At 38.6% G+C, this 27,558-nt stretch overlaps 1 protein-coding gene across 3 annotated transcripts; it reads left to right on the top strand.

Annotated features, from left to right (window-relative positions):
- The first annotated feature begins 413 nt into the window (after positions 1-413).
- On the top strand, positions 414-27,148 carry OPN5 (opsin 5). 3 transcript variants are annotated; one of them, XM_061990242.1, is made up of 8 exons: positions 414-719; positions 1,442-1,488; positions 10,132-10,284; positions 17,702-17,821; positions 21,247-21,417; positions 22,909-23,243; positions 25,427-25,671; positions 26,944-27,148. In XM_061990242.1, exons 3-8 carry the CDS (start codon positions 10,146-10,148, stop codon positions 27,005-27,007), a joined length of 1,074 nt encoding a protein of 357 aa, XP_061846226.1. In that variant the 5' UTR covers positions 414-719; positions 1,442-1,488; positions 10,132-10,145; the 3' UTR covers positions 27,008-27,148. The 3 variants fall into 3 exon arrangements, with proteins under 3 accessions (XP_061846226.1, XP_061846227.1, XP_061846228.1); XM_061990244.1 differs by lacking the exon at positions 1,442-1,488 and having other exon boundaries at positions 417-496; positions 641-719; XM_061990243.1 differs by lacking the exon at positions 1,442-1,488.
- The last annotated feature ends 410 nt before the right edge of the window (positions 27,149-27,558 follow it).

The raw sequence follows: 27,558 nt of genomic DNA, 5'->3' as shown, positions 1-27,558 counted from the left end.
AGATATTTACCGAGTTCAGGGTAGTGATGATGATTTACACACATCTTCTTACTGTCCAGCCCAGTTTTATAAGTAATAAATGGTGGTGGTGAACATGAGTGAAATAAGCCAAAGGATGCTTTAACTAACTCTGGGAAAGCACCTTTTATGATTGCAGATTTTTTTCCTCTCTTACCAGAAAGTGAGAATCATTTGATGAGAAAAACCACATAAACCTCCAAGTTTAAAACCGCACTCCGTTTTGTGGCGTGGGCAACAAACGGGATTACAGCTGTGCTGGCAGGAGGCATCTGGCAGCATGTGACACGTGGTTGGACAGAATTTGGTTGGGTCTGGCTTACACCCCTTCCTCCTCACTGGTATGCTCCCAGGGTCTCTCTCTGAGGTGTTGCTACTTCTTTGGAAAGCTCATCTGCACAGACGTGGGGACAGGATGTTCCAGCCAGTGATTTTCTTGGGATAAAGTGGATGATCGACAGCAGCACTGCCGCAAAGAGTGAGAGAGGGAGGCACAGCTCAGCATCCAGAGGCTGGAGCCTGAGTCAGAAGGGGGAAAGGAAAGAGGTTATGATTTTCTCTTCTCCCTCTTGAATTCTAAAACTTGGAAATCCAAGAGCACTGTGGATTTATGCTTTTACAGATCTCTCCAGTCCAGACATTGAAATAAAAGCAGCTGTGGAGCTTTGGAGGGGATGCTCTATACAGAGTTAATGAATAAGGTACGTCCTGTTTATCCTCCTATTCTTGTAGGATGCAAGCATAGGTGTGTACATGCAAAAAGGTAGGTGCAAAATTGTATGCCTATGTGCAGCTCTAGGTGTCCACATGTCATATTTTCACCGTATTCTTAATTTAGTTCTATCTTCATATATGCTTCACTAATACTTGGTTTCCCATAGAATCCTCTGGATTGCCATTCTACTTTTCCTTTTCTTTCTGTGATATAAAATGGTTTGCACACAAGAATAAAGATTTTAGAGTGCAGCTTTCTCTAAGGTATCTGAGAAAGTCAGGAAAAATAAAATCTAAAAGTTTTAATATTTAATGTTTACACAGTGTCCTTCCTTCCTTCCTTCCTTCCTTTCTTTCTTTCTTTCTTTCTTTCTTTCTTTCTTTCTTTCTTTCTTTCTTTCACCCCTTCTGATGACATTAGAGTCTGTAGGCATGTGTGATATAACCAGGGATAATTTCGTGATGTAACCTGCCTGGTAGTGTGATGTTATTTTGATAAATATTGTCCTTTTTTTTTTTTTTAAATAAATACTATCTCCTCCTTTTGGAGGCCTGTACAAATCTGCCATAACCTTTATCACAGAATGAATGAGGAAGAGAATTTGATACTGATTATTGGTTAATTTAAGAAATTGAAACAGATGTCCAAAAGACACCCTTACAACAAGGAAAAGTATGCAGAAACTATGTTCATGTCTCTTCCTCACAGCTTTGCTTGTTCATAGAGAGAAGACAATTGCCTGGATCTCTAAAACTGTAAGTCAGCCCAATGACTTGATAGCATTTTACAGCAAAGAAAAAACAACTCTTTGTATTTAGCAGAATTCTAAACTGCATTTAATTGCAAATTAGAACTGAAGTACTCATCTGAGAGTCAGGCAGCAGCAAATCCTCCGTGTCTGCATGCAGTTGGAGACTGTTTGCTGAGCTTCCTTCTCTGTATGTCTGTCTGCATCAAAGTTTGGAGCGTTGAACTACTGATTTGGTAGTAAACAGGCAGCTAAATGACAATTTCAATACCAGTATCAGCCTAATAGGAAGAGAGAGATTCAGCAGAGTGAGAGAAGAGGAGTCAGCATTTCCAAGTTACATTCCCAGCCTCTGACTCTCTATATGACTATCCGTAAATCACTAAGCAAGTCTAATTAAGTTTATGAGCTGGAAAATAGTTACATGTGTATTTACTCCAGGCCTTATTGTTTTACATCAGAAAGGAACAGATGAAACTTCATATGCTGGTCTGCCAGGAAGGCACTTGATTCTCCTTGGGACAGGATCGAGCTTTTGTGTCTCTTCAGGACAAATGGACAGCTGTATGGAAGTGGAGGAATAGGATTTCCTCTGAGATAGGAAACCTCCACCCAAAATTGTTCCAGGAGCCTAAACCAAAATTGTACGTGCTGTATCTTGTGGGTTGGCATTGCTTTTCCTTACTGCTTAGTCTCCTGTGATGCTATCGTTGGGGTATGGTTTTCTTGATTAAGATTGTATGTGCTGGGTTGTTTAGCCTCATTTTTCTCTCTCTGAACCACACCTTGACTGCAACTACTTTTCCTTTTCTTCTGTACAGCCTCTGCTGGTTATGCAGCTCCTGTACTTGGGTGACACATGCTTTTTTTTCACAAGGCAACCTCAGGAAAGCAGGAGTGTGAAACCTGCTTTATCACTGCTGTGCAGTAGATACCATAAAAATATTCAATATTTTTCCAACCTCTTCAGATCCTGTGAAAAGTCTACTCTGTTTTCTTTTGGCTTGTTTGGGCTTAAGTTTATAGAGGCATCCAAATTCCCTCTGGAAGATAAGGAGAGGGGTAGAGCCAGGTATTAACCTGAGTAAATTAGCATTACTGCTCTGCAGGAGGTTCATATAACTGATGATCTGCTCACCACCAGCACTCCCAGGAAAACTATTGCAAGAAAATACAGTGCTGTCTGCCCCAGGCAAGAGCAGGAGTGCATGCCCTGAAATTCATAAGCAGAGTCAACTCAAACATACATGTGAAGAAATTCTGGTAAGCCAAAGGGCTCCCTGGGGTTGCAGTGGGAACACTCATCTTGTCTTCCTAGTAAGCTGACTCTCGAGGTTGAGGAACTTTGCATTCAGGGCTAAAATCTGGCCATTAATTTTTTAAATCTAAGCAGGACCCCTGGTATAACATGTCTTTCTTGGGCAAACTGAATGAATTTCGGTTGCTGCTTTCCCACGCCCCTTGGTGAGGGCATTGGAAATGTCCACTGCTGTGGGCAGTGACTCAGGCACAAAGTGCTGCATAGTGTGTTGTGGTGTGTACAATGCTCTTCAGTCCAGTTGATTTTATCAACTAAAATCAAAGCAGAAGGAAATCCATATTGTTTGTAAAACACTTACATGACTCTTCTTTTTTCCCAACTTGAATTTCTTTGTTTTCTAAACACTCTCTATTCTGCTGATAAAATAATGCTTCAGTTTCAACTGAATGTTCTTTTGAATTTCTATTATTGCTTTCCTCTTGTCTTCCTGCACCTAGATCTCCTCCAATTCCTTTATATTTTGTGATCTAGAAAGATGGTGACTTTCAATTTCCTTGAAGTCCCTAAAAAACACTGTGGATGCCCAATTCTTGCCAAAGCAATGACATTATTCTACATACAAGTGTGTTTCTTCATATATATGTGTTACCCATTCAAGTCACTTGAACTGTCCTTTCTTGTGCACAACCCTGCTCATAATGCATTTTGCATTAACAAGTCCTTTTATCAAGGCTGAATACAGCAGTTTATTGAACACACACTACTGTCCTAAAATACTGAAATTAATCCCTAATATTATTCCTCCCCAAAAGATCTACCTCTATCAGATATTAAGAATTTTGGGGAAAAGAAGTCTCTGATCTAACTATGTGAGTTGTTTAAGAAGTTAGTGGTCTTAAGTGTCTCCCTTCGAGATTTTTAATTAAACTCAGGAAGCTGTGAAATTTCTGATGTTAAGAATGGGCTGGACAATCATCTGTAGCAACATAACTAGAATTTATCCTGCTATGAAATCAGATAAAAGTACCTGTTGGCCTCATGTCTTCTCCAGCCTGTCTTTCAGTCATAAGAGTTGTAATGATCTTATGCCACAATTCCATTTCTCAATTTCTACCTTCGGCAGGGTGTAAAGTCCCAGTCATCACTCAGTTTGCTCTCTTGGAAATATCCTCTATCTTCCAAAATTATCATTTAGCATCATGGTTCCAGTCTCTTGGAAACCACATGCAGAGGATTTTATTAACAGCCAGTGTGAACAGTTAGGAAATTTACCTTTCCAATCGGAGGTGATTGTTTTGAAGACTGCTTCTCATCTTGCTCAACTATACTGCTGTTTTCATCAGAGAAGGAAATTTTTCACCATCTGCATGCCCTAGCACCTTCAGATTCTGCTCCTGAGCACAAACTTATAGCTGACTGATGTCAGAAATATTAGTGGGCATTATGCCACAGAGACCTTTGTTTGTTTATTTCTTTGTTGTTGCTGCACTATAGGAAAACAAACTCACAAATATATTGTAAAATTCACATGAATTCAGGCTGTGGATGTTATGCACCTTTTGGATACTGAGGACTAGCTACAAAGACAACACTTTAAAAAAAAAAATGCCTGGAATTTTTCACATAGAAAACTGAAAACATAACAGGCTGCTGAGATGAATCTTGAGATTTTAATTTTGATCTTATTGTAAATAAATCAGTTGTCTTCCAAAGATGCTAGCCTGAGGTAAAAAAAAAACCCAAACAAAACTGCTTCAGGTTTCTAAGTATGATACCACCTACAAAATTGTAGCCTATTGTTACTGGAACTAATAAGTTCATTCTTATTTCATGAAAGCATTGCATACCTCTACATGTCTTAGGACAGCTTGTGGTTTATAACAATTTTCCAAAACAGCAGAACACATTATTCTTGCTCTTATCACTGGCTTGAGAGCCATCATACCAGCACACATTAGTCCATTGGCCTACCTCTGCTGTAGACACAAATTTACTCTGTTTTCCATCAGTCGAAAGAGGCTCAGCAATTTACTGAAAATCACTCAAGAAGTAGGGGAAGACTCTGCAGGACCCAGAAGCTTGCCCTGTTTTTGGTCCTACAGACCTTTCTGCTCCCTTGGAAGGATAGGGGACTGTAAGAATATCCTTCAGAAGATGACAAAACAGGTGGCCTATGATGGGAAAGATGGACAGTAGCAAAGTCCTGGTGTGTGATGAAATGTAAATGAACAAAACCACAGCCTGGATAAATTGCATTAGTGATTTGCAGTTGCTGAGCTGGCAGTTATCATGAAGTTTTATCATGTTGTAGAGGCAGCCATGACCTTAAGCTCAGAGCCAGGAGTTTGCTTCGGATATGGAAAGTTTTATGCTATGTCTGCAGTGTGTCAGTGCTGAGGGGTCTACAAAACCCAGAAACCAAATCTCAGTGCCCAATAAATGAATGATAGTGGTCGGGTCATAGAACCATAGAATAGTTTGCTTGGAAAAGACGTTTAAGATCATCAAGTCTAACCACTCACCTCTCATTGCCAAGCCCACTGCTAACTCATGTCCCTCAGCAACTCAGCTACATAGTTTTTCAGTATCTTCAGGGATGAGGACTCCACCACCTCCCTGGGGAGCCTGTGCCAGTGTCTGACAATCCTCTAAGTGAAAATGTTAATTCTAATCTCCAACTTAAAGCTACTCTGGTGCAACTTGAAGCCATTTCCTCTTGTTCCGTCACTTATTACTTGGGAGAAGAGATCGTCTCCCACCTCAGTACAACCTCCTGTCAGAGATTTGTAGAGATGGATCACGTCTCCCCTCAACCTCCTCTTCTCCAGGCTGAACACCCTCAGTTCCCTCATCAGACTTGTTCTCCAGACTCTTCACCAGCTTTGTTGTCCATCTCTAGACATCCCCTAGCATCTCACTGTCTTTCTCGTAGTGAGAGGCCCAGAACTGAACACATTACCTGAGATGTGGTCTCACCAGTGCTGAGCACAGGGGGACAGTCACCTCCTTGGACCTACTGGCCACACTATTTCTGATATAAGGCAGGATGCCATTGGCCTTCTTGGCCACCTGAGAGATTCATTCTGGTTGCTGTTAGTCACTTCCTGCAACATGTCCTGCTTTTATCAGCCCCATGTGAAAATTCTCTGGATTTTTTCAGACTTTAACAAAAAAATACCAGGAGGTCAGTGCTCTGCACGAATAACAAAGACTTTTCTCCCTCACTCCTTCAGTGACCTCCCTATAGAGAACAGATCAGGAAGGTTGTGGCTGTTTTGTGGTCTACTTTCCTGAAAGAGGTGGGGATGGCCTTGCCAGAGTAGGAAGAGCCTGGCCAAGCCACAAAGGATGGAGTGAAACACCCCAGCAGGAGATGAGGGGAGAGTAGAGAGCAAAACTGATGCAGGACTGGCAAAACTGCATTGATTAACCCAAATCAAAATGCTCAAATTGCTTTTCTTTTTTAGCCTCAGAAATTTTGAGGCTTGCTATCACCATTTAATAGTGTCTGAGTCAGGATTTTGCCTCTCCTGAGGTTGGATATAGTGGAACAGTTCCATTTTAAAGAATATATTATTTAAAAGTGGAACTGTTTGTATTAATTAAATATGAATGTCTGCAGCACAGGAATAAGCATCAGTTCATTTCTAATAGGAAGAAGTGGATGGGTTTCTTTTCTTATGGTTTTAAATCTGTTTTCACAGAGATAGTTATTAGGCTGTAGTGTAGTGCTCTCTGTTCCCACACTTTGGTCACTGGAGACCTACTGCAAAGTGGAATCCTTTGGTCTTGCAAGAGAGCAAGAAGAAGCAAGTCCTTGACAACTGGTTTATTTTTCAGTGTTTGTCTGAGCCTGCCCAACATGTCAGATGAAGCACTCGTGTTGCAAAACATCTTTTGAGAGGCTCGGGTTTAGCCTATGCTTAGTAATCTGAAGACTCAATTAAAAAAAGCCTGTCTTATCACTCACTTTTTAAAATTATTTTCATATATTTACTTTTTTTCCTTTCTTTCTTTTTTTTTTTTTTATTAGTACTCAAGAAATGTCCAACCTTGGAAAAAATGAAAGTTCTTAAAAGCACCTGTTTTGCTCTGCAGATCCACCTCTGTAGGTCTGCACTAATTCAAAACTCAGTAATAAATCTTACTGTATGCTTTTAAGACTGAAAGGAAATAGAAGCAGCTAACCAGGGCTTCAATAAAAAATTTAGATTTCACCTGTCATGAGGGTCTTTCTCCTGAGATGGGGGCCACATACATCTGAGTGCAGCTTTTCTCTCACCCATGCCCTTCCAGTGTTGCTGTGCGATTTCACATTAGATTGATTGGGCAGATTTTCTGTCATAGGGAGACAGAATGTATTTTCTTAGGATTAACATCCAAAAAGCTGATGTTCTAGAAGCTCTCTTGTGTAGGAGAAATACAAGCTATTGCAGTTTTACTGATTTCTGTCTTTATTAGCACAAAAGTGTCAATCTGATGTGACAAAGCACAGTGTGCACCTGAAATGTTGGAAGTGTTAGTTAAGCTCTTAGTGAATTCAAATTGATGATTCCCTTTCAATGGGTTTGAGAGAATATTCCCTAGAATAACCAACAGGCCTTAGTTAAGTAAGTCTACTAAGGACAAAAGATAGATTCCCGTTCTTCAGATGTTAGTCCTAAACTGAGATTAAATCAAGATGTTCTTTCTTAGGGAAATCTCTTTTACTACATTAGGAGGTAAAAAAAATGAAAAGGAGGGTGCTCTGTGTTTGTTTTGAGATAAGTTTACTGGCCACTGTTACTTACATTTCTAAATACAGCAGCTTATTGGACTATTGGGAAATACTTGGCCAAGGATGTGTGTCACAGAAATGAGTTTTGACAATCATTCTCAAACTAGAGAAAAATGAGTACTGACAAGCAGGTATCTAAAGGGTGAAGGATTGTTTGTGTGTTGGACTTGTAGTCTGTGTTATTAGTGTAGCAGCCAGGGTGGGTGTAGGAAGACAAGGCAATGCCCACTGGGGATCTTTGCCCATGCCTTACATAGCCCATGCTTGTGAGATGAGCTCCTCAAAACATAAAGGGCAAGTTTAGAATAAAAATGACACTTGACAGTATGAATTGGAATCCAGCAGACAGACTGACTAACTTTACTCTGGAAACTTTAAGAAATAAATGTCATTGGACAAATGAAAGAAAAAGATCATTCCCTTTTTTCCCTTTTAAAAAGATAATAATATTCTCTGGCACTAATGTTTCCTACCAGCTTTTGTCTTTTACTGACTCAGATAAAATTATTCGTAGTTTTATTGTTTTTAATGTATCATGAGAGGACAGAAAGTGTTCTTAGTTAATAGAATTGATAATGTTATCACTGTAGCTGCGTTTATTCTTTTAGAATGAGCTCTAGTATTTTTTTCTATGAGGTGGTTATTTGTTTATTCTACAAATAACTACAACACTTAGATGTGTTCCATGACTTTGAATGTAATATTTCATTCCTTCAATTCTCACAGTAACTTTCACAGAGAATCTCTGCAGCTCAGTTTCTGCAATTCCTGATCAGGATTATGGCTTCTCTTGGGTTGGAATTATAAAAGGAATAATTACTCTGTCTCCTTAAAATTATATCCCTTTCTGTTTTTCACACTATAAAGTGAGATTTGATTCTTACATAGAGCTTAATTTGAGGAAGCTCAATTGATTCCTATCTAATCAGGATGATGAAAATATTTTAAAGTCATAATCCAGTATTAAAATCCTGCATTATATGTCACTCTAACACTTTCTGTGTAAATCAAGCAAAGCTCTTTATCTTCTTGTATCTGAAGCTTTTCCTTAATTTGATGGGCATGATTTAAAACAACGAGGGAAATTTTTACATCTTTTTGAAAATTAGTTGTTAATATCCTGGTTTTGTTTTGTGGCAAATTTTCATGAAATGTCTTCTCTCCACTTAAAGCCAAAGTAAAGGGCTTCTTTTTCACTAATCAGATAGGACTAGTCTCTCATAACATTAACATTTGCAAGCAGGTAAACAACATCTTCCTGCCTCATGGCTATGATTTGCTTATGAAACCTGCTCTTTTGCTTCTAAGGCAGATTAAAAATCCCAATGACTGTGCTTCTGCCTGGGCTTAATGTACATAGAAGTTGAAATTTCCTCTTTAAAGCTTTTCTTTTTGTTCTATACTTGTAAGTTGAACAATATTGTTCTTGTGAACCAATTGAGTGGGATATTTTAGTGTGACCCAAGAAAGAAACATGCCCTTTGGCACTTTGATAGTGATTTATATTAAATCCAAGTTGTGCTGACAAGTCCCAGATGTTCTTTTCCATTTACATAACTTCAGCCACCAAGATGGTTCAAATAAAGCAGAGAATAGTTGTGGGACCATGCAAGACAGGGCACAGAAATGCATCAGGATCCTTTTAAAGGCAGAGTGGAATTTGAATCAAGATCTATGACTGTGATTGGATGGAGAGGATAATCATTCTAATTGTTTCCCAGATTCATGCTTTTTCCATCCTTTTGTACAAGGTGGTCTTGACTGTGTTGAGGCTGCCATACCTAATTCAAACCTAAATGATTGCTTTGCCATTGGAGCAGTGCATTTGGAGTGCTCCTTCTCCATGACTGTGGAGAAGGCTACTGTGCTACCACAGTAGCCTATTTCCACAAAAAAAGGGAAAGCAAATTCAGTAAGTTGTCTAGATGTCTGTTATTTCACATTCCTGGTGCTTCTTCATAACTGTACTAGCCAATTATTGTTTATACCCATACAATGTAAAGTTATTTACATTAGAACCCACCACTTAAACACCTTTAAGGAGAGTTTCTGGATGTAAGTTTTCACTTCTGTAAATTTGCAGACCTGCCATATGTAGACACTGTGTCCCTCAGGACATGAAAAAACTTGCTGGGATTGTCTTACTGATACTTCCTAGATTCTTTGGATTATAAAGCCAGTGTATATAGATAAAGACAACAAATTCCGTATGCATTAAATATATTAGGCAAAGAAACAATTCAGACACAAGCAATTGCCCTGTTTGGTTTTTTCCATATTCTCAGTTTTGGGTCACTTTTACACCCATCTGGAAACATGAAGCTCCTTAATACACTCATGAAAGGTGCTTCAGAAGGCCTGACTTGAGTGCCACGGTACCGTGGTGCCTAGATACCACTCAGATGGATTCCTATGATGAATGTCACATGAATACCAACAATCTTGTATAGAGTAAGGAAAATAATCGTGCAATTTTGAATTGGATCTTGAAATGCCCTGGTAGGTGGAAGAAATGCAGTCAGGAGGGTACATCTTGCATATGAACAGAACTATCTTTATATTTTTTGTTGGCAGACATGAGGTATTGCAAACTCTGTTCTTTTGTTTTTCAGACACTGAACAGGACATGAATGGGATGGCATCAGATCACAATACTTCCTCCCAGGAAGAATACTTCCCACACTATCTCCAGAAGGAAGATCCTTTTGCGTCAAAGCTCTCCAAAGAAGCTGACATTGTAGCTGGGTTTTATCTGTCAGTGATTGGTAATGGTTTTGTAATTTATCTTTGAAGTACAAGTATGTCACTGCATCTTTTCAGAGACTCACAAAGAAGGCAGAAGCTGATGCGCATTAGATGTGTAATTGCATATTTCTTCATCCTACAGGTCAAAATCTAGGAAAGAGAGGAGAGTATGTGTTAGAAATACAGTGTCAACAGTGTCAATAGGTAGTGCTGCTCCAGGCAGCCAAAAATGACTATCAGTACACCTTCCAGCAAAAAGTGAAGACATATTTTTTTTCTACTCACAGGTAGTAATTTCATTGTTCCTGACCAGAACTGGCTTTTGCCCTTATGCTATGTGAGTCTTATGGCCTGTTTTTAAAGCCTCTTTCATGTGCCTGTGCAGCTTTCTCAGTTCCTGGCATCAGCTGTCCTCTGTTATGTATTATGTTGAACAATATTTGCTGCCTAACACCTTCCCCTCCCTTCTGTTTCGGAGTCTTTTACTGCTTGTAAAGTGACTTTGCAAGCAGAATAAATGAAATTATATTTTGGTTAATGCACACAGATGATAGCTGGGAATGATTTCTGTGTTGAGTATTCATATGCCAAGGAGTTGTCTTTCAGCTGGGAAATACTGGTCTCCATTGCTTCTAGGGATAAACTTGTCCTTTTTCCTTTTGATTTACCTCCTCTGTTTTAGGGAGATGGTCAGGATTATATCTTTTCATGTCAATACTTGCCTCAACACTTACAATTTTTCTATGCATTAGATTTCCTTCTGTTTTATGGCTTTAGTTCATGCAGTTTCTCACATCTCAACAGCTATATTCTCAGTAAAGCTGAGCCAAGGTTGTATTAATGTGCTACACAAATCTGGGCTCTGGATGTCAGACAGCTGACCACTGGGCTGAATATAGGGCATGCAGCCTATTCCTTGACATTTATTTCAGTTTTGACTCATTCTCTTGTTCTATCAGTTCAGTACAAAACGCAAAAATCTTTCAGTCCTACCTTTGTTTCTCATTCACCATTTTACACTCCTCCTTTCAACTCTCCCTTACTGTCTTTCCCATGACTGATCTAATTTAATATTTTCTGCCGTGGAGATCTCACAAAGGTTTGAATAATGTTTATTTCTCATTTGTCTTCTGCTTGTGTCAGTATCAAAAAAGCAATCTAGTGCAGCATAGGCAGTAGATGAAGCTGTGTCTCACTGCTGTTCTCAGTATTCAAGTATAGTTCTCCATGTGTCATGTCTTTTCACACACAGATGTTTTCTTGGCTACTGTGCAGACAGATATCTTCACTGAACTGTCCAAAACAACCCCCCATTGAGTCTTTTTTCACTCAATTAAGCAAATTTACCTTTAATCCCAGGAAATATGTCTGAGTAGCTGAAACAAAACCTTCCAGTGTACACTTTGTTGTCTTGTTATATGGTCTATGTTTAGTGTAGATTTATCCAATTCCAAAAAACTGGAGCCAAATATGAATCATTCAGTGAGTTCTAGCCCAGCCTGAGAATTGGGCAAAGAGAACAAGGGCAAGTGCAGAGTCCTGCATCTGGGAAGGAACAACCCCATGCATCAGTACAGGCTGGGGGTCAAACTGCTGAAGAGCAGCTCTGCAGAGAGAGACCTGGGAGTCCTGGTTAAAAATAAACTAAACATGAGCCAGCAAGACCAATGGCATTCTGGAACGCACCAAGAAGAGTGCGGCCAGCAGGTCAAGGGAGGTTCTGCTCTCCCTCTACTCTGCCCTGGTGAGACTTCATCTGGAGTCCTATGTCCATTTTTGGGCTCCTCAGCTCAAGAGGGACAGGGAACTGCTGGAGTGTAGTGCCACCAAGATGATAAGAGGACTGGAGCATCTTCCTTATGAGGAAAGGCTGGAGGATCTGGGACTGTTCAGCCTGGAAAAGAGGATACTGAGGGGAGACCTCATTAATACTTACAAGTATTTAAAAAGTGTATGTCAAGAAGATGGGAAAACTGTAGTTTCCAGTGACAGGACAAGAGGTAATGGGATGAAAGTGGAACACAAAAAGTTTGACTTATACACGGGCAAAAAACTATTTTACTGTTGAGGTGAGGGAGCCCTGGCACAGGCTGCCCAAGGAGATGTGGTGTCTCCTTCTCTGGACGCTTTCAAAACCTACCTGGACACGTTCCTGTGTGACCTGATCTAGGTGGACCTGCTTGAGCAGGGAGCTTGGAGTAGATGATCTTTAGAGGTCCCTTACAACACCTAACATTCTGTGATTCTATGATTCTACGACGTAGAAAAACGGAGATATAATCAAATCAAGGCAAGGAACAGAAGTCACAAATTTCCAGTGATGAACCAAAAGCTAACCATGAAGGCACAGACTTACACGAGCAGTATGAGGTGACTGAAACTAATAGTTTGAAAAGGGCTAGTAATCATTTCAATATGGGACTTACTAGTGAGATTGCCACCTTCCTGGTGTTGTGGGATGGACATCAAACAGCCTATAGTGGACTCATTGCATCCAGTGGCCTAAGGAAAGTTCAAGGCTGTCATGATATGACACGGAGCTGTTTCTGGCTCTGCTGTGTGCATGTGGAGTTCTAGACATCATAGGCTACATTTTGCTCTGGCTTTAACTTATTTTTAATATGTGTTTGTTTTGCATTTACTTTTAATTGGTGAGTTACTTTAGCCTTATGGTCATCACACGCTCCAGTGGCAGCATCCAGTAAAGCCAAATATGTTTTCACAGAAGCATGTAAATGCTGTATTTGCATCTTCTTTGGAATTACATCTATAGTATAAGATACCACTGGTAGCCTGCACAGATAATTTAAATTCCTTTTAGCAATCATTGCAATGATGTTAAGCAGTCACTGCTTAGCTGTGAGTCAGCTGTGTCCTCAGCCGTTTCAGCAATGACATCTGGTTTCATATTTTCTAGAGAAGAACAGCAGTGTTTGAGAAACTCTGTACGATATAGTGATGGACTTTAATTTGCCAGAGGCCAAGAAAAGTACAGAATCCCCTCCTACACTTTTATAGAGTTTTTTGTGAAGAAGGAGAGTGTTATGCTTTTATACCAGGAAAGCAGAATTGCACCTCAGAGCTCATTCACTAAGAGAGGGATTTAAACAAAATTGGTGGAAGGAACAATGTCAGGACATCTTCTGTGTTTGTGAATATATAAAGTGGCCTTTAAAGACATTTTCTTACAAAAAAATAAACTGAAGAAAGCTTTACTTGGGCTAATGCTTCTCAGTTGAATTGTATCTTACAAGACTGGTTCATGTTAGTGCTTTGGGTATAACTACTAGTATCACTTTGGGTATCACTACTAGTTCCTGTTGATGTACAAATCTGTGCTTAATTACCCATTCACGTTTAGGTGGATAGCAACATTTTAATACTATTTTGGGCTTACAAAAAGATGAGAACTTAGCAAGAAATTAATCTTTATGGTTCCCAGGTAAATCTCTGAACGTCTTTATTTTACTTTCCTAAATTTCCTTTTCCACTAAGCTGATTTCTGACCATTCAAAGCATCCACACTTCTGTTAGGATATGAAGCACTGACATGCAGAGATTTTCAGTGATAAATAGTGGATCTTAAGGTAGTGGAGAAAGAAGCTGTCTCTGTTCTATTCACTCATATAAAATTCCACACAGCAGGTTTGCTAAGGCTGTAAATTTGCTTTAATTGGCAGCTCCCAGGTATCCATAAGATTAAGCAAAACCTGTGTGCTCAAATATTTCTTGAATATAATTGTGTCTGAGGATAAGTCTGCAGTATTATGGATTTACTTTGTGAACTGTATAATTTAGGTGCACCTGCTTCTGCAGGGGGATTATACTAGATGATCTCTAAAGTTCCCTTCCAACCTTACCATTTTAATGATTCTATGAATATGCAAGAGATGGAAAACTGTGCTGGAGCATTCAGCTTCTGTACGCAGCAAGGGTATGTCTTGTGGGTTTTTTTTGTAGCTTGTGGTTCAGAGTAAAGATGTCCATTGTTACCTTCTGAACTGTATCCCCTACTCCTTTGCAGATCCCTTCCAAGAAATGATGGCCTCTCGTAAGGATGTCCTGCATAGACATCCTGATAACAGAGCTGTGGAAAGGTGGGAAGCCAGGAAGAAGGGAATTGCCATTGGGTGTCCTTTTGTGTTTGAGGAGTGTAAGGAGTTTAAAATTTATTCTAAAACGCAGAAGAAGCAACACAATAAATGAAGAAGGTTGGGATCCTATCAGGAAACTTGGCAAATCTTTTAGGGTCGGGCTGCTTGTAGGACTGCAGCATTGATGCTTGAAAATAGAAAAATATTTTTTTTTGCCTTTGAAGAAAATCAGGTATCTTGATCGATGTGGGACAAATCCTCTGCAAATGTATAATCTTTTGTCCTAACTACTTCATTTCCATGTGTATTTTTTAGTTTGTCTGGAAAAAAATAATCCAACAGTGCATGTGGTTATAATAATTCAGTTATTTTTACTTTGTCATTACCCCTGCTAGCTTTTTTATCACTGGATTGGCTGGATTGATTTACTGTATGGATGGGTAGGATGACTAACTACTGAGCAGAGACCTGCTGGCTGTCAGCTCCTTTGAAAGCCTGTGGGAAGTGGCTATTGATTTGCAAACTGATGTTACACACTTCCTCAGCCTGTTATGAAACAGATTAATTGAAAACAGAATTCTAAACTTTTTTTTTTTTTAGTCTCTTATAGTTAAGCACTGCTATCAGACTGTAGAGAAGGAGCCTTATTTGTTCAGATTGCTACTTTTATACGCTTTCATCTTTCACTGCAGATTGTGTATCCGACTGTGTGTCTTTCTCTGGGTGTCACCTTTTCAGTTGTTGCATCCTTGGCTCTTTGTGTGTATATATGTAACAGTGTTCCAGTGCCAGGTACAGTTGTGCCCTGGACTGTTGTCACTGGAAAAAACCCTATATTTTATATTTTATATTTTACATTTTATATTTTATATTTTATATTTTATATTTTATATTTTATATCTGAAGAGACTTTTTTTCCTCATATTTCTAAGTCCAGATTGTGCTCAAGCACAAAGCCTGCCAACATCTACCAGAGCTGGGAGTCTACACCAGAAAGGACTACTCGTTAGGAAAAGCTTTTTAATAGTTAGGAAAAATAAAGTATTAGATGGCTTATCTAAGGAGATTGTTTCTACCACCAGGGAGTATTGAATTTGGATAAGAAATTGTCAGATGCATGTGTAGACAAAAGACAATTTAAATTATCACTGGACCCCTTCCAGCTGTAGGACTAGGAGGTCAGTGGGCTGGAGCTCTCTGAAAACTTCATTTTTAGTATTTAGTAGTTGCTTCAGAAGCTTATCTGATGAAGACATCTCTCCGGAGTTGAAAAAGTTGAAAAATATTCAAGAAACTGTCGGGTATTTTCAAAAGGTGTTTTGAACTGGATGCTGGCACTCTAGATATCTTAAATATCACTAGAGAGAAAAATTGCATTAAGAGAGAAAAGTATTCAGCAACTTTGAGTTTCATTCACTTAGTTGCAAGGAAGAAAATTAATATTAATACTTGTATCTACTTATAATTCAGATACACTTTTCAGAGCCATAAGAATAGGATGTTCTTTAAATTTAATTTACCAAGGATAAATCAAATTTGCTGAGAAAACCTAAGATTCAATGACAAGCCAGCTTCTGTCTTGTTTATTTTAAAAAATAACTTAGAAAGCAATGCTGTCAGTATAAAAGTGTTTCCACTTTTAAAAGAAATGTTTCCAATTAGATGAATGTTGCATTTATTACTGAAAAATTCAAAGTAAATTCAAAGTAAATTTCTCCTTAGTTTGGTAAACTTACTGTTCCACAGTCACTCTTGAGAAATAGTCTGGTTTTAGCATCTGGGGACCATTTTCTCTCTGTCTTATAGGTATTCCCAGGTTAGGTTTCTTGATTTTGTGAAGACATGGAAGGGGATCATTCCATTGATGGGCCAGAGAAAATAATTAAATACCTATTGAATTCCTGAGCCTTTATTCCTGAGGTCTGGCCTCTCAGAAGACTGATGAAAACTATGTGATTTTCAAAGGTACAGTATTTGGAGTGTTACTGGGCTGAGTTTTCAGCCCCAAAACTAAGTGTAGGAAGGCATCACAAAGACCGACTTTGCTGCTTCATTGATGAGGAAAGTTGAGTTAGTTACAACTTTTTATAGTAGTTTGGAGAGTTGGTCTTACCTGATAGCCAAGCACTCAGGGGAACTGCTGCTCCTGCAGCAGGACTGGAGGGAGATAGGAAGAGAAAATACAGTGGCAATAAATACAGGGAGATCAATCTCAGTTACCATTGTGGGCAAAACAGACTCATTGTGAGGAATTTAACATTTAATTATTGATTTGGGTAGTGAGAAACAAATAACAAACTTAAAATACCTCAGGAAAAAACCTTTCCTCACCTCTTCTCTTTCCCCACATTAAATTTCACTGCAACATCTTCTCCCTCATTAACATTGTAGATCCCTTTGATGCGACTCAGGAGGTTGGTATTTTTGCCACTCTTTGTGCTTCACTCTCTTCTGTGTCTTCCTCTTCCTTGTTTGTCTCCTCGGATCTGCTGTGAGACCTCCATGGTCCCTCTGAGTATTCACCTTTGGGGGTGACTTTCTTCCTGTACGGGATATTGTGGTCTGTCCTGTGTTTCTACTGAAAAGTGGTCATTCTGGGCTCAAACTCCTTCAAACATGATTTAGTGAAGAAACAAGGGAACTGGAAAGCCTGTAACTTTTGGTAGCAGTGTAATTAGCTCCGTGGTTGATTAACTGCTTGCAGTGTTGGTCCCTGCCGATCCCTGTGTGGTGATATGGCAGAAAAATGTGTCAGCCACATGAAGAGGATCCCTCTTCCTGAAATCCATCTGGAAGTTAAAATCAGTTATATTTTCTCATTTTTCTTTCTTGTGACAGAAATTAATTTTTATTGTAAAATTTAGGATGTGATAGTAGCATCTTAATTTATATTCTTTAGAAATGTATCCTCTGATTATAGTATTTAATACAATTAAGGTTGGTCAGAGACTAGGGTCAGTGTGATTACATGCAGTTGAATTTCATTCTTGTGGCTGTATAAATGTTTGTGAGAAAGATGAGGTTGATCAGAACAGAGCAGTTCTCAGGTTTCTATTACATGCATTCAGTTGATAATTGTGCAGACTCAGGTGGTGAAGGCAGTGTCCCACTGAAGAGAGGAAAATAGCATTTATTGTGGGAGTGAGACATCTGCAGTAGATGTCTCTATGAGCTGCATAATGAGGATGAGATAATCTTATTTTAGAATAAAATGTCTAGCCTTGGGACCACAGGTTCAGGCTGAAAATATCAGAGAATTTCACAAGGAAGATGGGCTATTTCTGATTTCAAGGTGAAATGTAATTTGATTGGTTTTCCCCCTTCTTTTCCCTCTTTATTGTAGGAATTCTTTCAACTCTGGGAAATGGGTATGTTATTTTTATGTCTTCAAAGCGAAAAAAGAAGTTGAGACCTGCTGAGATAATGACTGTTAATTTAGCGGTGTGTGATCTGGGCATTTCAGGTAATTTCATGTCTTTTCACTCATTTTTACTATCCCACCATTCTTTCTGTCAGCAGCAAGAGACAATCCTCTGGAAGTCATGGGTGCCCAAACTGCCTTTTGCTACTGATTTTTCTGCTCTATTATTTCCATATAAATAATGAAGAAGGATAGAAACTAACTTTCCTTAACAGCTTGATCAAGAGAAATGAAAAGTATAGAGGCTGAATTTATCAATCAGGCAGAACTCCTGCTCTGGGCAGGCCTTCAAAGACAGCTCCCATGTGCATCCTGGCACAATAATCACAAAGTGACTCAGCATTACAGTTGATGAAAATTATATTTTCTTGCTGTAGGGTGCAACAGGAGGGATTCAGGTCCCTCAAAAATACATATGCCAGTGGCCATCAGCCTAATGATTTGCTCTCTACTGACCATCTCTTTTACTTCCATGTCAGGAAAATAAGCATTTGTGGCAATCTGCAGAGTAAGAGTAGCATCAGCCAACTGGGAGAATTTTTATTTCAACCTCAAATCCTGGCTTCACCGGCATGAGAGGAAGGAGCTTTGGAAAAGTTTACACAAAGTTGCAGAGTCAAAAGCGTTTGGAAGTCACTCTTTTGGAGCTTGACATGAGCCTCATTCAGCTGCCTATGGCCACATGCAAATACAGGGGGAGGACTGGATGCCCTTTAGAAAAAATATTTTGTATGACAGACAGTGCAATGGGTATAAAGGCTTGCTGTGACCCAGGTGACCATGAGAACTCCCAGTGCAACGTAAATGACAGTATGTTCCCATGCTCCCAAAGTCATCTGTTCCCTATGTGTTGCATACACGAGGACCCCTGTCCTTGGCTTCACTACACCCTTTTCCTGTCCTTGACTCTGCCAAATGCTTTTGCCCTCATCCAAATGCCTAAAATAGCCCAGAAAAACATAAAGTGATGATTCTCAGCCTCCCCAGACAGATGCTCATTGTACTGTCACTGCACATGGCCAAGAAACTGATCAACCCCTCAATGTCAAGTAATTTTGATGCCTCTTGGTAAATCAGTAAACATTGTTTTCTGAAGAACACTTGCAAATTCAGTAGAAGAAAGTTTTTAGTACAAATATCTCTGCTCTGCTACCACACAAAGAAATCTCAATTATTTCTTTGACATATCTGCCGTGCAGACACTATCTCCATCTCACTGCACTTAGAAGTAAAGAAGAAATCCCCAGTTTTTGTTTGTTCTGTAATGCTCCCATCTCTCTTTGTGTTGTAAGAGTCTGCATGAGGGTTGCCAGTTTCTCTGTTAAAGTCTGTCACCAAAGTGACACTTTGCCTTATGTGGGGATGGCAATCTTTTAGTGTGTTTTAAGTTTTGCAATTAAAAATAACTATGATTTTCACAGCCATGTGTGCCTTTTCTCCCTCTTGTTGTTGTTGTTAATGGAAGATGTTGACTTGAGGAATGCAATATATTCTATCTGCTGGATCAATTGAGGATGGGACTTTTCCAAACATCTCGTTTTCATGCCCTAATCTGCTTCCTGCAGATTTCCACGAGGTGGCACCATCCACTTGCTCAAAACTGCATCAGGCTCATTTTGCTCTAATACCTTGTGCTGAGTCTTTTGCCACTGAAGACAAATTAGATTTTGGTCAAATAGATATGTTGGCCTTTAGAGCTAGCAATGACTTATATGAGTAAAGTTGCTGACTCTTAGCAGATATCATAGACCTTGCCATAATTCATGTTTTTCTTGAAGCCTTAATAACAGTGGTCAGCTTTTCTTGAAAAATTAAATTACATTTATTCTGTCCAGCGAAAAGCATGTAATATATTGATCGGAGCACAACCTCTAAGCTCAGGCAGAATTTTCCTTACAGACTCAGGCTAAAGGAAAAGAATCTCCTAAACTTTTCCTTTAAAAATAGATTTAATTTTGACAGATTTTCAATCATGATGCTTTTGGCATAGGATATGGAGCAAAGGCCATTTTCAGCAAGATTTTGTTTTGGAATAACTGTTTTAATTTAATTTAATAATGAAAACAAAATGTTTAATTTTGCATCACTTTGATCTGAAATAGAATCTTTCACAGAGTCATCCAAAGTATTTTTCTGCAGATCATTTCAACAAAATAGAGACTTTTGTCCTGATTTCTATGAATAGATTACCTTGTGGGAATTACAGTTTGCAAGACCACTTGTGTCTTCTTTATAAACCACTTCATTGAGCTGCTGTGACATTACAGACAGTGGGGATCAACCAGGGAAACTAGCCCAGGGCAACTGAGGTGCTTTCAACTCTTTGAGGTGCTCCGGAAACTCCCAGGCAGGAGGAAACACAGTCGCAGGAAGGTGGAGTTGAATATTTAATGTTGTTTGAATGTTGCAGTTGAACTGTTTGGGCCTTAGAGCATTTCAAGTCAGTCTGGTGAGTAGAAAGGAAGGATTTAGAAAACACGTTGATATTCCTAGATTGTAAATTTTTGAGTTTCTGGTTCCATTAAGTTGATATTTTCTTTTTGTTGTCCAGTTTGAAAAGTGGAAGAAATGAGGAAGTGGAGATTTCCCATTAGAAAATTACAATTTCCAAACTTTCTAATTTTCTTGATAGTAATAAGGTTTTTCTGTTTTAAGGTGAAATGTAACTACAAATGACCTAACTTCACTTCTTCCATAATGTACCACCCACTTTTAGAAATGGAGAAATGAGCTAAGGTACCACCAGGACAAAGTTTCCAAAATACTCAGGCATTTCCCTTCTGTTTGGGGATGCTTAAAACTTTTCAATATCTATGGCCATGTGACTTGCTAAAAGTCACCAAAGAAGGGTGTGGTATGGACAGAGCTGAAACCATTTCTGCAGCTCAAGTCCATGCTGCTTCCTTTCTAACTTAACACTTTACCACAATATGCATCATACTGTTGGGCCTTGATAAGTGTACAGAAGCCATCCTGGATTTGAAGACACTCCATTGATTACAGAGATGTAGCTTAACTAGATCTGTGACTCTTGTAAACCCAGACTCACTCATCACCTGTACTGTTTACAGATTGGCATGTGTTTTCATATGGACTTAACACATACTGTGAAGTTTTCATAATGGGAAGAGCTTACACATGCTCAGTACCAGAGTGTGGGATTACCTCTAGTTCATGTGGTTTGCAATAGAGTACCTGTTTACAGCCATTCTACAGGCTTGGCTCATCCTACTACAGCATAGATGCTATGGGATCTAACTACAGCTCTCTCGGGCTTAGTCTTGTGGATGGAGGACATGCAAGTCATAACACTTATTGTGCGTGAAGCCTTCCCTCCATGTTGCAGAACATTTTTACTGGTTTTAGCTTTGGGCAAAGAGGAGGGAGGGCTTGCTTTTCTACAGAAGAATAGTTTTCTCAGTGATGAATTTTCTCAGTCAACTGTCATTTTTTTTCTCCTTTTGAAGTTGTAGGAAAACCTTTTAGTATCATTTCCTTCTTTTCTCACCGCTGGGTGTTCGGATGGATTGGCTGTCGCTGGTATGGATGGGCTGGTTTCTTCTTTGGCTGTGGGAGCCTTATTACCATGACAGCTGTCAGCCTGGATAGATACCTAAAAATCTGCCACTTGTCTTACGGTGAGAAAGAAAACTAGATTAAATGACTATAGAAAAATTATATGGTGATGTAGTTTTCTAGACTGAAATCGTACTGAAGCTATTTGGAATGCTTTTGTTAAATAAGACACACAGATAAGAGAAACATAATTGCATGACCCAAGTAAGTTCAGATAAACTTATATTGCTGGGCTTATCACCTTTGCTGTTGTCTCTCTTCTGTCTGCTTAAGACATGAGTTTTAATAATGTCATAGGCAATTTTTTTGTGTCTATCAAGGCCTGTTAAATGTTGGTATTGCAACATATTGCAAAGTCTTATGAACCAACACACAGAAATATTACTTATTAGATGCCAAAATTCCTTTAAAATAAGTGTCGAGCTATTTAAAACCTCCAAAAGATTTGAATGTCATATTGTGACACCATCTCTCTAATATGGATATGGAACCTGAGAGGTTGAAATGAATTCAGCAAGGAAAGCTATTATCACTGTATCCATAAATATATCTTTATATATACTTCATTCTTTCCAGTTAAAACATGTTGTTACAGTTTAGAAAATATGTTTTTCTTGCATTGGAACTCCTTAACAAAATACAGGGAAGTGATTTTACATATAAGAAATATCTTGCCCTTGTGACTTGGGGAAAAACAAATTTCATTATCATAACATATGACATCAACCTTGTAACGCTAAGTTATATGAAATGTTTGTAACTAGGAGGTGTCAGCAAGCTGGTCTGTCCAATAGCTGAGCATATTACCAATTTAAAGCTGTGGTGCTGTGCTAAAGTCTATCATAGGTCTTTCTCCTTACTTTTTCTTTAAATGTGAGTGCAGGGAAGGTCTCCTTAGCTGAGTTTTAAATGTACCATTCACATTAAGCAGAATTTCAGTTCTTTCTGTAAAAGTCTTGTCAAAATAATTTGGTGGCAACCCATATCATAGACAGTTTCTCACAGACTCGGTGAGCTGAAGTTACTATTTCATGGACATCTGCATTCACGTTGTGAACTCTGTTATTTAGGATGACGTCTTCATTTAAGAGGCAGAGCACTTCAAAACCCACCCTCTTTTTTTTTTCTCAAAAAAAAAAATCCGATCATGGTTGTCCATACAAAATGATGAAGAGAATAAACATATTTAGCATGTTCAGTCTAAGAGGTTAACTCAGCCATTTTCTATATAAGGCCTCAGAGCTAGTTTGGATTGCTTTTGTATCGACTCTGCTGGGTTGTAAATCATTAAGGATCAGAAATAGTCAGATGAAGGCGTTCATGAGTGTGCGTATATGAGATGTATATGAGTGTGCGTTTCTCTTCATGAGGTACTGTGTGAGCTGGGTTAGCTAGCTCAGAGTTCACTGCCAACACCTGGAAAGAGACAAGATGAACCCTACAGAATTGTTGTCAAATAGCCAAGGAAACTCCTGCTACTTGTGTATAACAACATGTTTAATTGTGTCAGATACATATATGGCTGAAGTGGTAACTCTTGAATTGTTTTCCAGGTACTTGGCTTAAGAGACATCATGCATTTATCTGCCTGGCAATAATCTGGGCCTATGCTACTTTCTGGGCTACAGTGCCTTTTGCTGGTGTGGGGAGCTATGCCCCTGAGCCATTTGGGACCTCCTGCACTCTGGACTGGTGGCTGGCACAGGCTTCAGTGGCTGGACAGGCTTTTATTCTGAGTATTCTTTTCTTTTGCCTCCTGTTCCCAACTGTGGTGATTGTGTTTTCCTATGTCAAAATCATTTTGAAAGTCAAATCATCCACCAAAGAAGTTGCTCACTATGACAGCAGAATTCAGAACAGTCACATTCTTGAAATGAAGCTGACCAAGGTAGGTAGAAAGATTTAACTCAGTTTGCTTTGATGGGCTGTAAAAGCATGCTTGGAGAATTTCAACCATGTATTCCCCCATGCTAAGCAATAGCATGAGAGTCTGAAGATGGTTCTTCTAGATTTCTCCTCCATTGCTGTCAATATGGGAAAAGACAGGAGTTGAGACACGATTTTGTGATTAGGGCACTTGGGTAGTTGAGATCATGATTCATTCTGAAGCTCTGCCACAGCCTTCCTGTACAACCCTACACAAAGGACTCTTTGCTTTCAGAAACATTTTAAAACATTTGAGGTGCACAGGAATCATAACAGATAAACAGATAAAAAGTAGATTATTGTAGCAGGGAAATAAAACTTTCAGACAGAGTATGTTCCTCTGTTAATGAAGATATAAACCAAAGTTACTCCTGTGACATTGCAATTGTTTTAATGCAAAGAATCTATAATTTAGGTTCAGCCATGATAAAAATGCACTCAAGTGACAAAATTAGTTTTACATCTCAGACCATATCCTATTTTCCTTTCCTGAATGAGTCTGTTTTCTATTTAATGATGATGACAGGCATGATCCTTGATGATACTGTTTGTTGTGCCAGGAAATCTCTCAAAATAAAAACCAGATTCATTAGTTGTAGAAGATTCACCAGCCTCTATAAGCAATGCCAAGAGGGAGACAGGCAGCATCTTTTGCTTGACTGATCAGATTTTATTATAATTTGAGGGAAATTGAACTGAAAGTTATACAATATACAGCAATAACTGACATTATGTCTAAACATACTGCAGAATCACAGCTAGCTACCTGTATTGGCACTGCTGCTAGTAGAGCTGAAAAAGCTGTACTTGCCCTTAAAAAGGGATGCTTCAATATGGTACTATTCTGTAGTTATTCAGCATCTTGCCTTTGAAGAACAATAAACACTTTTGGTTTGAGATTGCAGATTCATTTTTGCCATATTGGAGGGAATATATAATACTTCAATGTGATCTGAGTAGAAATTGTTCCTTGTCTTGGATCTAGAGTGAAGAACATAAAGTTGGGTTATATATAAATGTGGGAAATGAGTCTCCATCATAGCCCATTTAACTACACAGCATAACTTGTAACAAATAGGATGTGTTTCAGATCCTTGACCCACGTGCACTTTTTCTTCAATGACAGGTGACTAAAAAAAAAGCATAGCAGAGTAATATTTCCCTGAAAATATTACTATCAAGATGTGGAACCATAGACTCCACAGTATCCAAAAACCTTGTGCTATCGATGGCAACAGTATAATGGCATATATTCTTAGAGGTGTTCTATAATGTGATGTCATTTGAAACTATATCAGTCCATGACTGAATGAAGACAGATTGGTTCAGGTAAAGCATATAAATCACAGATTTTGTCCCCAAACAGTTTTTCTGGAATATATCCTCCTAATCAAACTCAGCTATAGAGACACTTAGGGTCCTTCACTGCAATACACCATCGGGACCAAATTCATTCCTGGAAACCTCTTCAAAGACTTTGTTTTTATGAACTTTGGAATCTGATTTCTAAGGACCCAGAATGGGATTGTGGTTAAAAAATTTTGGTTTTGTTTTCCCATTGCATGCTTGTTTTACATTGAAATAGACAAGAAACTGGGTTTCTTTTAGACAACCTAAGGAACAATCGAAGAGACTGTAGAAGTAAAAGGCTCCACAAATAAACAAAAAAAGGAAAATAATCAACCAAAGAGAAACCTTAAAGGAATTGTTTCCAGTTCAACCTCTATTAATTTAAAATATCTTACTGAAATTAAAAAAAAACTTTCACGGCTCTATGTTACATATTATCCTAAAACACAGAGTCTGTGTGTTTCACAAGGACTTTTTTAGTCAGTTTATTCTCTGAGATTTCACTTAGTTTTCTCCTGTGTAGCCAGATCTTATAGTATTTTTTGTTCCAGGTCTGTGATAACAGATTCATTAACTACTCTGTGTCAGGTGAAAGAAAAACAGGCACTAGATAAAGTAATGAGAAATGCCTGACACCTTTTGTTCATATTGTAAATTTATCTGAAGCCAGTTATCATTTTTATTTTCCATTCTGTGGAATGTTCCCTTGCATTCTGCCTAGCTCTGTGCTGTGCTGTCAGTGTATAACTCTGCTAGATTAACCCCTTTCTCTTTTTTATCTTGTTCTCTCACAAGGTGGCAATGTTGATCTGTGCAGGGTTCCTCATTGCCTGGATCCCTTACGCTGTGGTTTCCGTGTGGTCAGCCTTTGGACAGCCAGATTCAGTTCCCATTCAGTTTTCGGTGGTACCAACTTTGCTTGCAAAGTCAGCAGCCATGTACAACCCAATTATTTATCAGGTTATTGACTGTAAGTTTGCCTGTTGCCGGTCAGGAGAACTGAAGACACTGCAGAAGAAAAGCTCTTCAAAGAAATCAAGGTGATTTCCTCTTTGAGAAGTAGGACATCTTTAAGTACACAGCGTTCAAAAAAGCCCCCCAAATTAAGATCTACCAAAAGTCACAGCTCTTTGAAGCTCATTTCTTCTTTTTTTTTTTTTTGACCATTTAGGGTCTTTCTTGCAATGAAAATTTGTAAAGTGACTCTAAATATAAAAAGAGAAGCAAGATGGTCCTTACTCAGATCCAGCTGCAAGTCCATTGATACAGTCAGAAAAAAGTCCCATTGGTTTTAGCGGTTTTTGGATCAGTCTTATCCTCCTCTTACTTTTCTTTTGTCATCATATGGGTTACTTCCAGAAAGTGTTGAGGACCTCCATTGCCAGTGAAGAAAATGGGAGAAAATTATGTTAACTTCTTACATAATTAACCTGTTAGTACTATGGCTTTCAGCTCAATAGTTCCTTAATCTAGGTACCTCTCCCACTAAAAAGACCCCACCTCAAGAGAAACAAATCAGGGTCCAATAAGGTCTCATAAAAAGGATTGTATTTATTTACAACTTGCTGGAAAAGTCTGTGCTGACCATCAGTGGAGTTCCTGGAAACACTAATTGTGTGCTTGGAGGAAAAATTCTTCTAGTTCTGTCTTCTTCCAGACAAATGTCTTACTTCTGTGGGAAAACAATGAGATAATGATGGGTGTTAATCTGACAGTGTAGACTGATACAAAGGCCACAAATGCCTTGCCACATACAAGTGACTATGAATCCATAGAATTCCGGTGAGTAATTTACTTCAAAATACTAGAACAAACCTGCCTCAGTATGTACTTACTAGAGGCATTAAGGCACATTTCATCATTCATATTATTCCCTTACCAATTCCAGCATTTTTTAAATTGTGTTGTTCAGAGAGTGAGTCATTATTTCTTTCCACAGCTTCCGTTAGCCAATTATTCTGTAATCTTACACTCAAATTTTTCTCACCTGCACAACATATAGAGTTTATATACTTGTGTTTGAGGTGATGAATTTATAGTTTGCCAGAAATCCTCCTGCAGTTTTAAGCAAATGGGAGACAAATCTGAAGTAGCCTTCCGTGAATATTTGCAGCTGGATTTGTATTAACCTCCATGTTATTGCTTCAAAGGATGAAAGAGGTTTCATTTAGTCCCTCACCGTGAATGCAAGTTGATTTTCCTAGGACTGTGCAGTGAACAAAATGGTCTGGGAAAGTTACTTCCCAGAGTTAGGAAGTTAATTGTCAGCTTGGTATGAATAAAATGATTATTGTGCTTTCTGCTTCCCATAGGACATATACCATATCTACACACAGAGACTCAACGGTGATGAACGAAATCCAATTGGAAGTCTAAAGGCTCCTTTCACATACAGCAAATGAAAACCTGATGATAAACTGTCATACTGTGTCAAGTTCTTCTTTCTGTAAATAAATTAAAACACAATGACAGTTTTATTTTGCTCTCTAGTCCTATGTACAATGTAGTTCTTTCCATTCTGACAAAAACTGTGTGATTAGAGTTGAGGAAATATTTTAAGTACTCAGAGGAAGAACAAAAAGAGAAGGTTAATTTTTTTATAAAAACATTGTATTCACTTCAGAGCCTTAAAAACATTTTTTTTTAAATTTATTTTTTTTTAAAAGAAGTAATAGAAGTGATAGTTTACGTGACATTTTCCCTTATGGAAAGAGAAGTATTCACAAAGGCCAGTTTTACTTACTAAAGATAATCTCCTTAGATTCCTACTACAGTCACTAGAGTACTGGAGCATGAGAAAAAATATTCCTTAAAGGACAAATCTGATTTGGAATTTCAGTTAACAGGGATCTGAATCATCCATTGGAGAAACATTAGTCCGCTGATTATACCCTGTGAATGTCTCTCCAATGCATGTGGCTACATGC

The sequence above is a fragment of the Colius striatus genome, chromosome 2 (genome assembly GCF_028858725.1).
Source record: "Colius striatus isolate bColStr4 chromosome 2, bColStr4.1.hap1, whole genome shotgun sequence".
Lineage (NCBI taxonomy): Eukaryota > Metazoa > Chordata > Aves > Coliiformes > Coliidae > Colius > Colius striatus.
The sequence above is the reverse complement of the archived record's forward strand: the minus strand, read 5'-3'. Positions and strand labels throughout refer to the sequence as shown.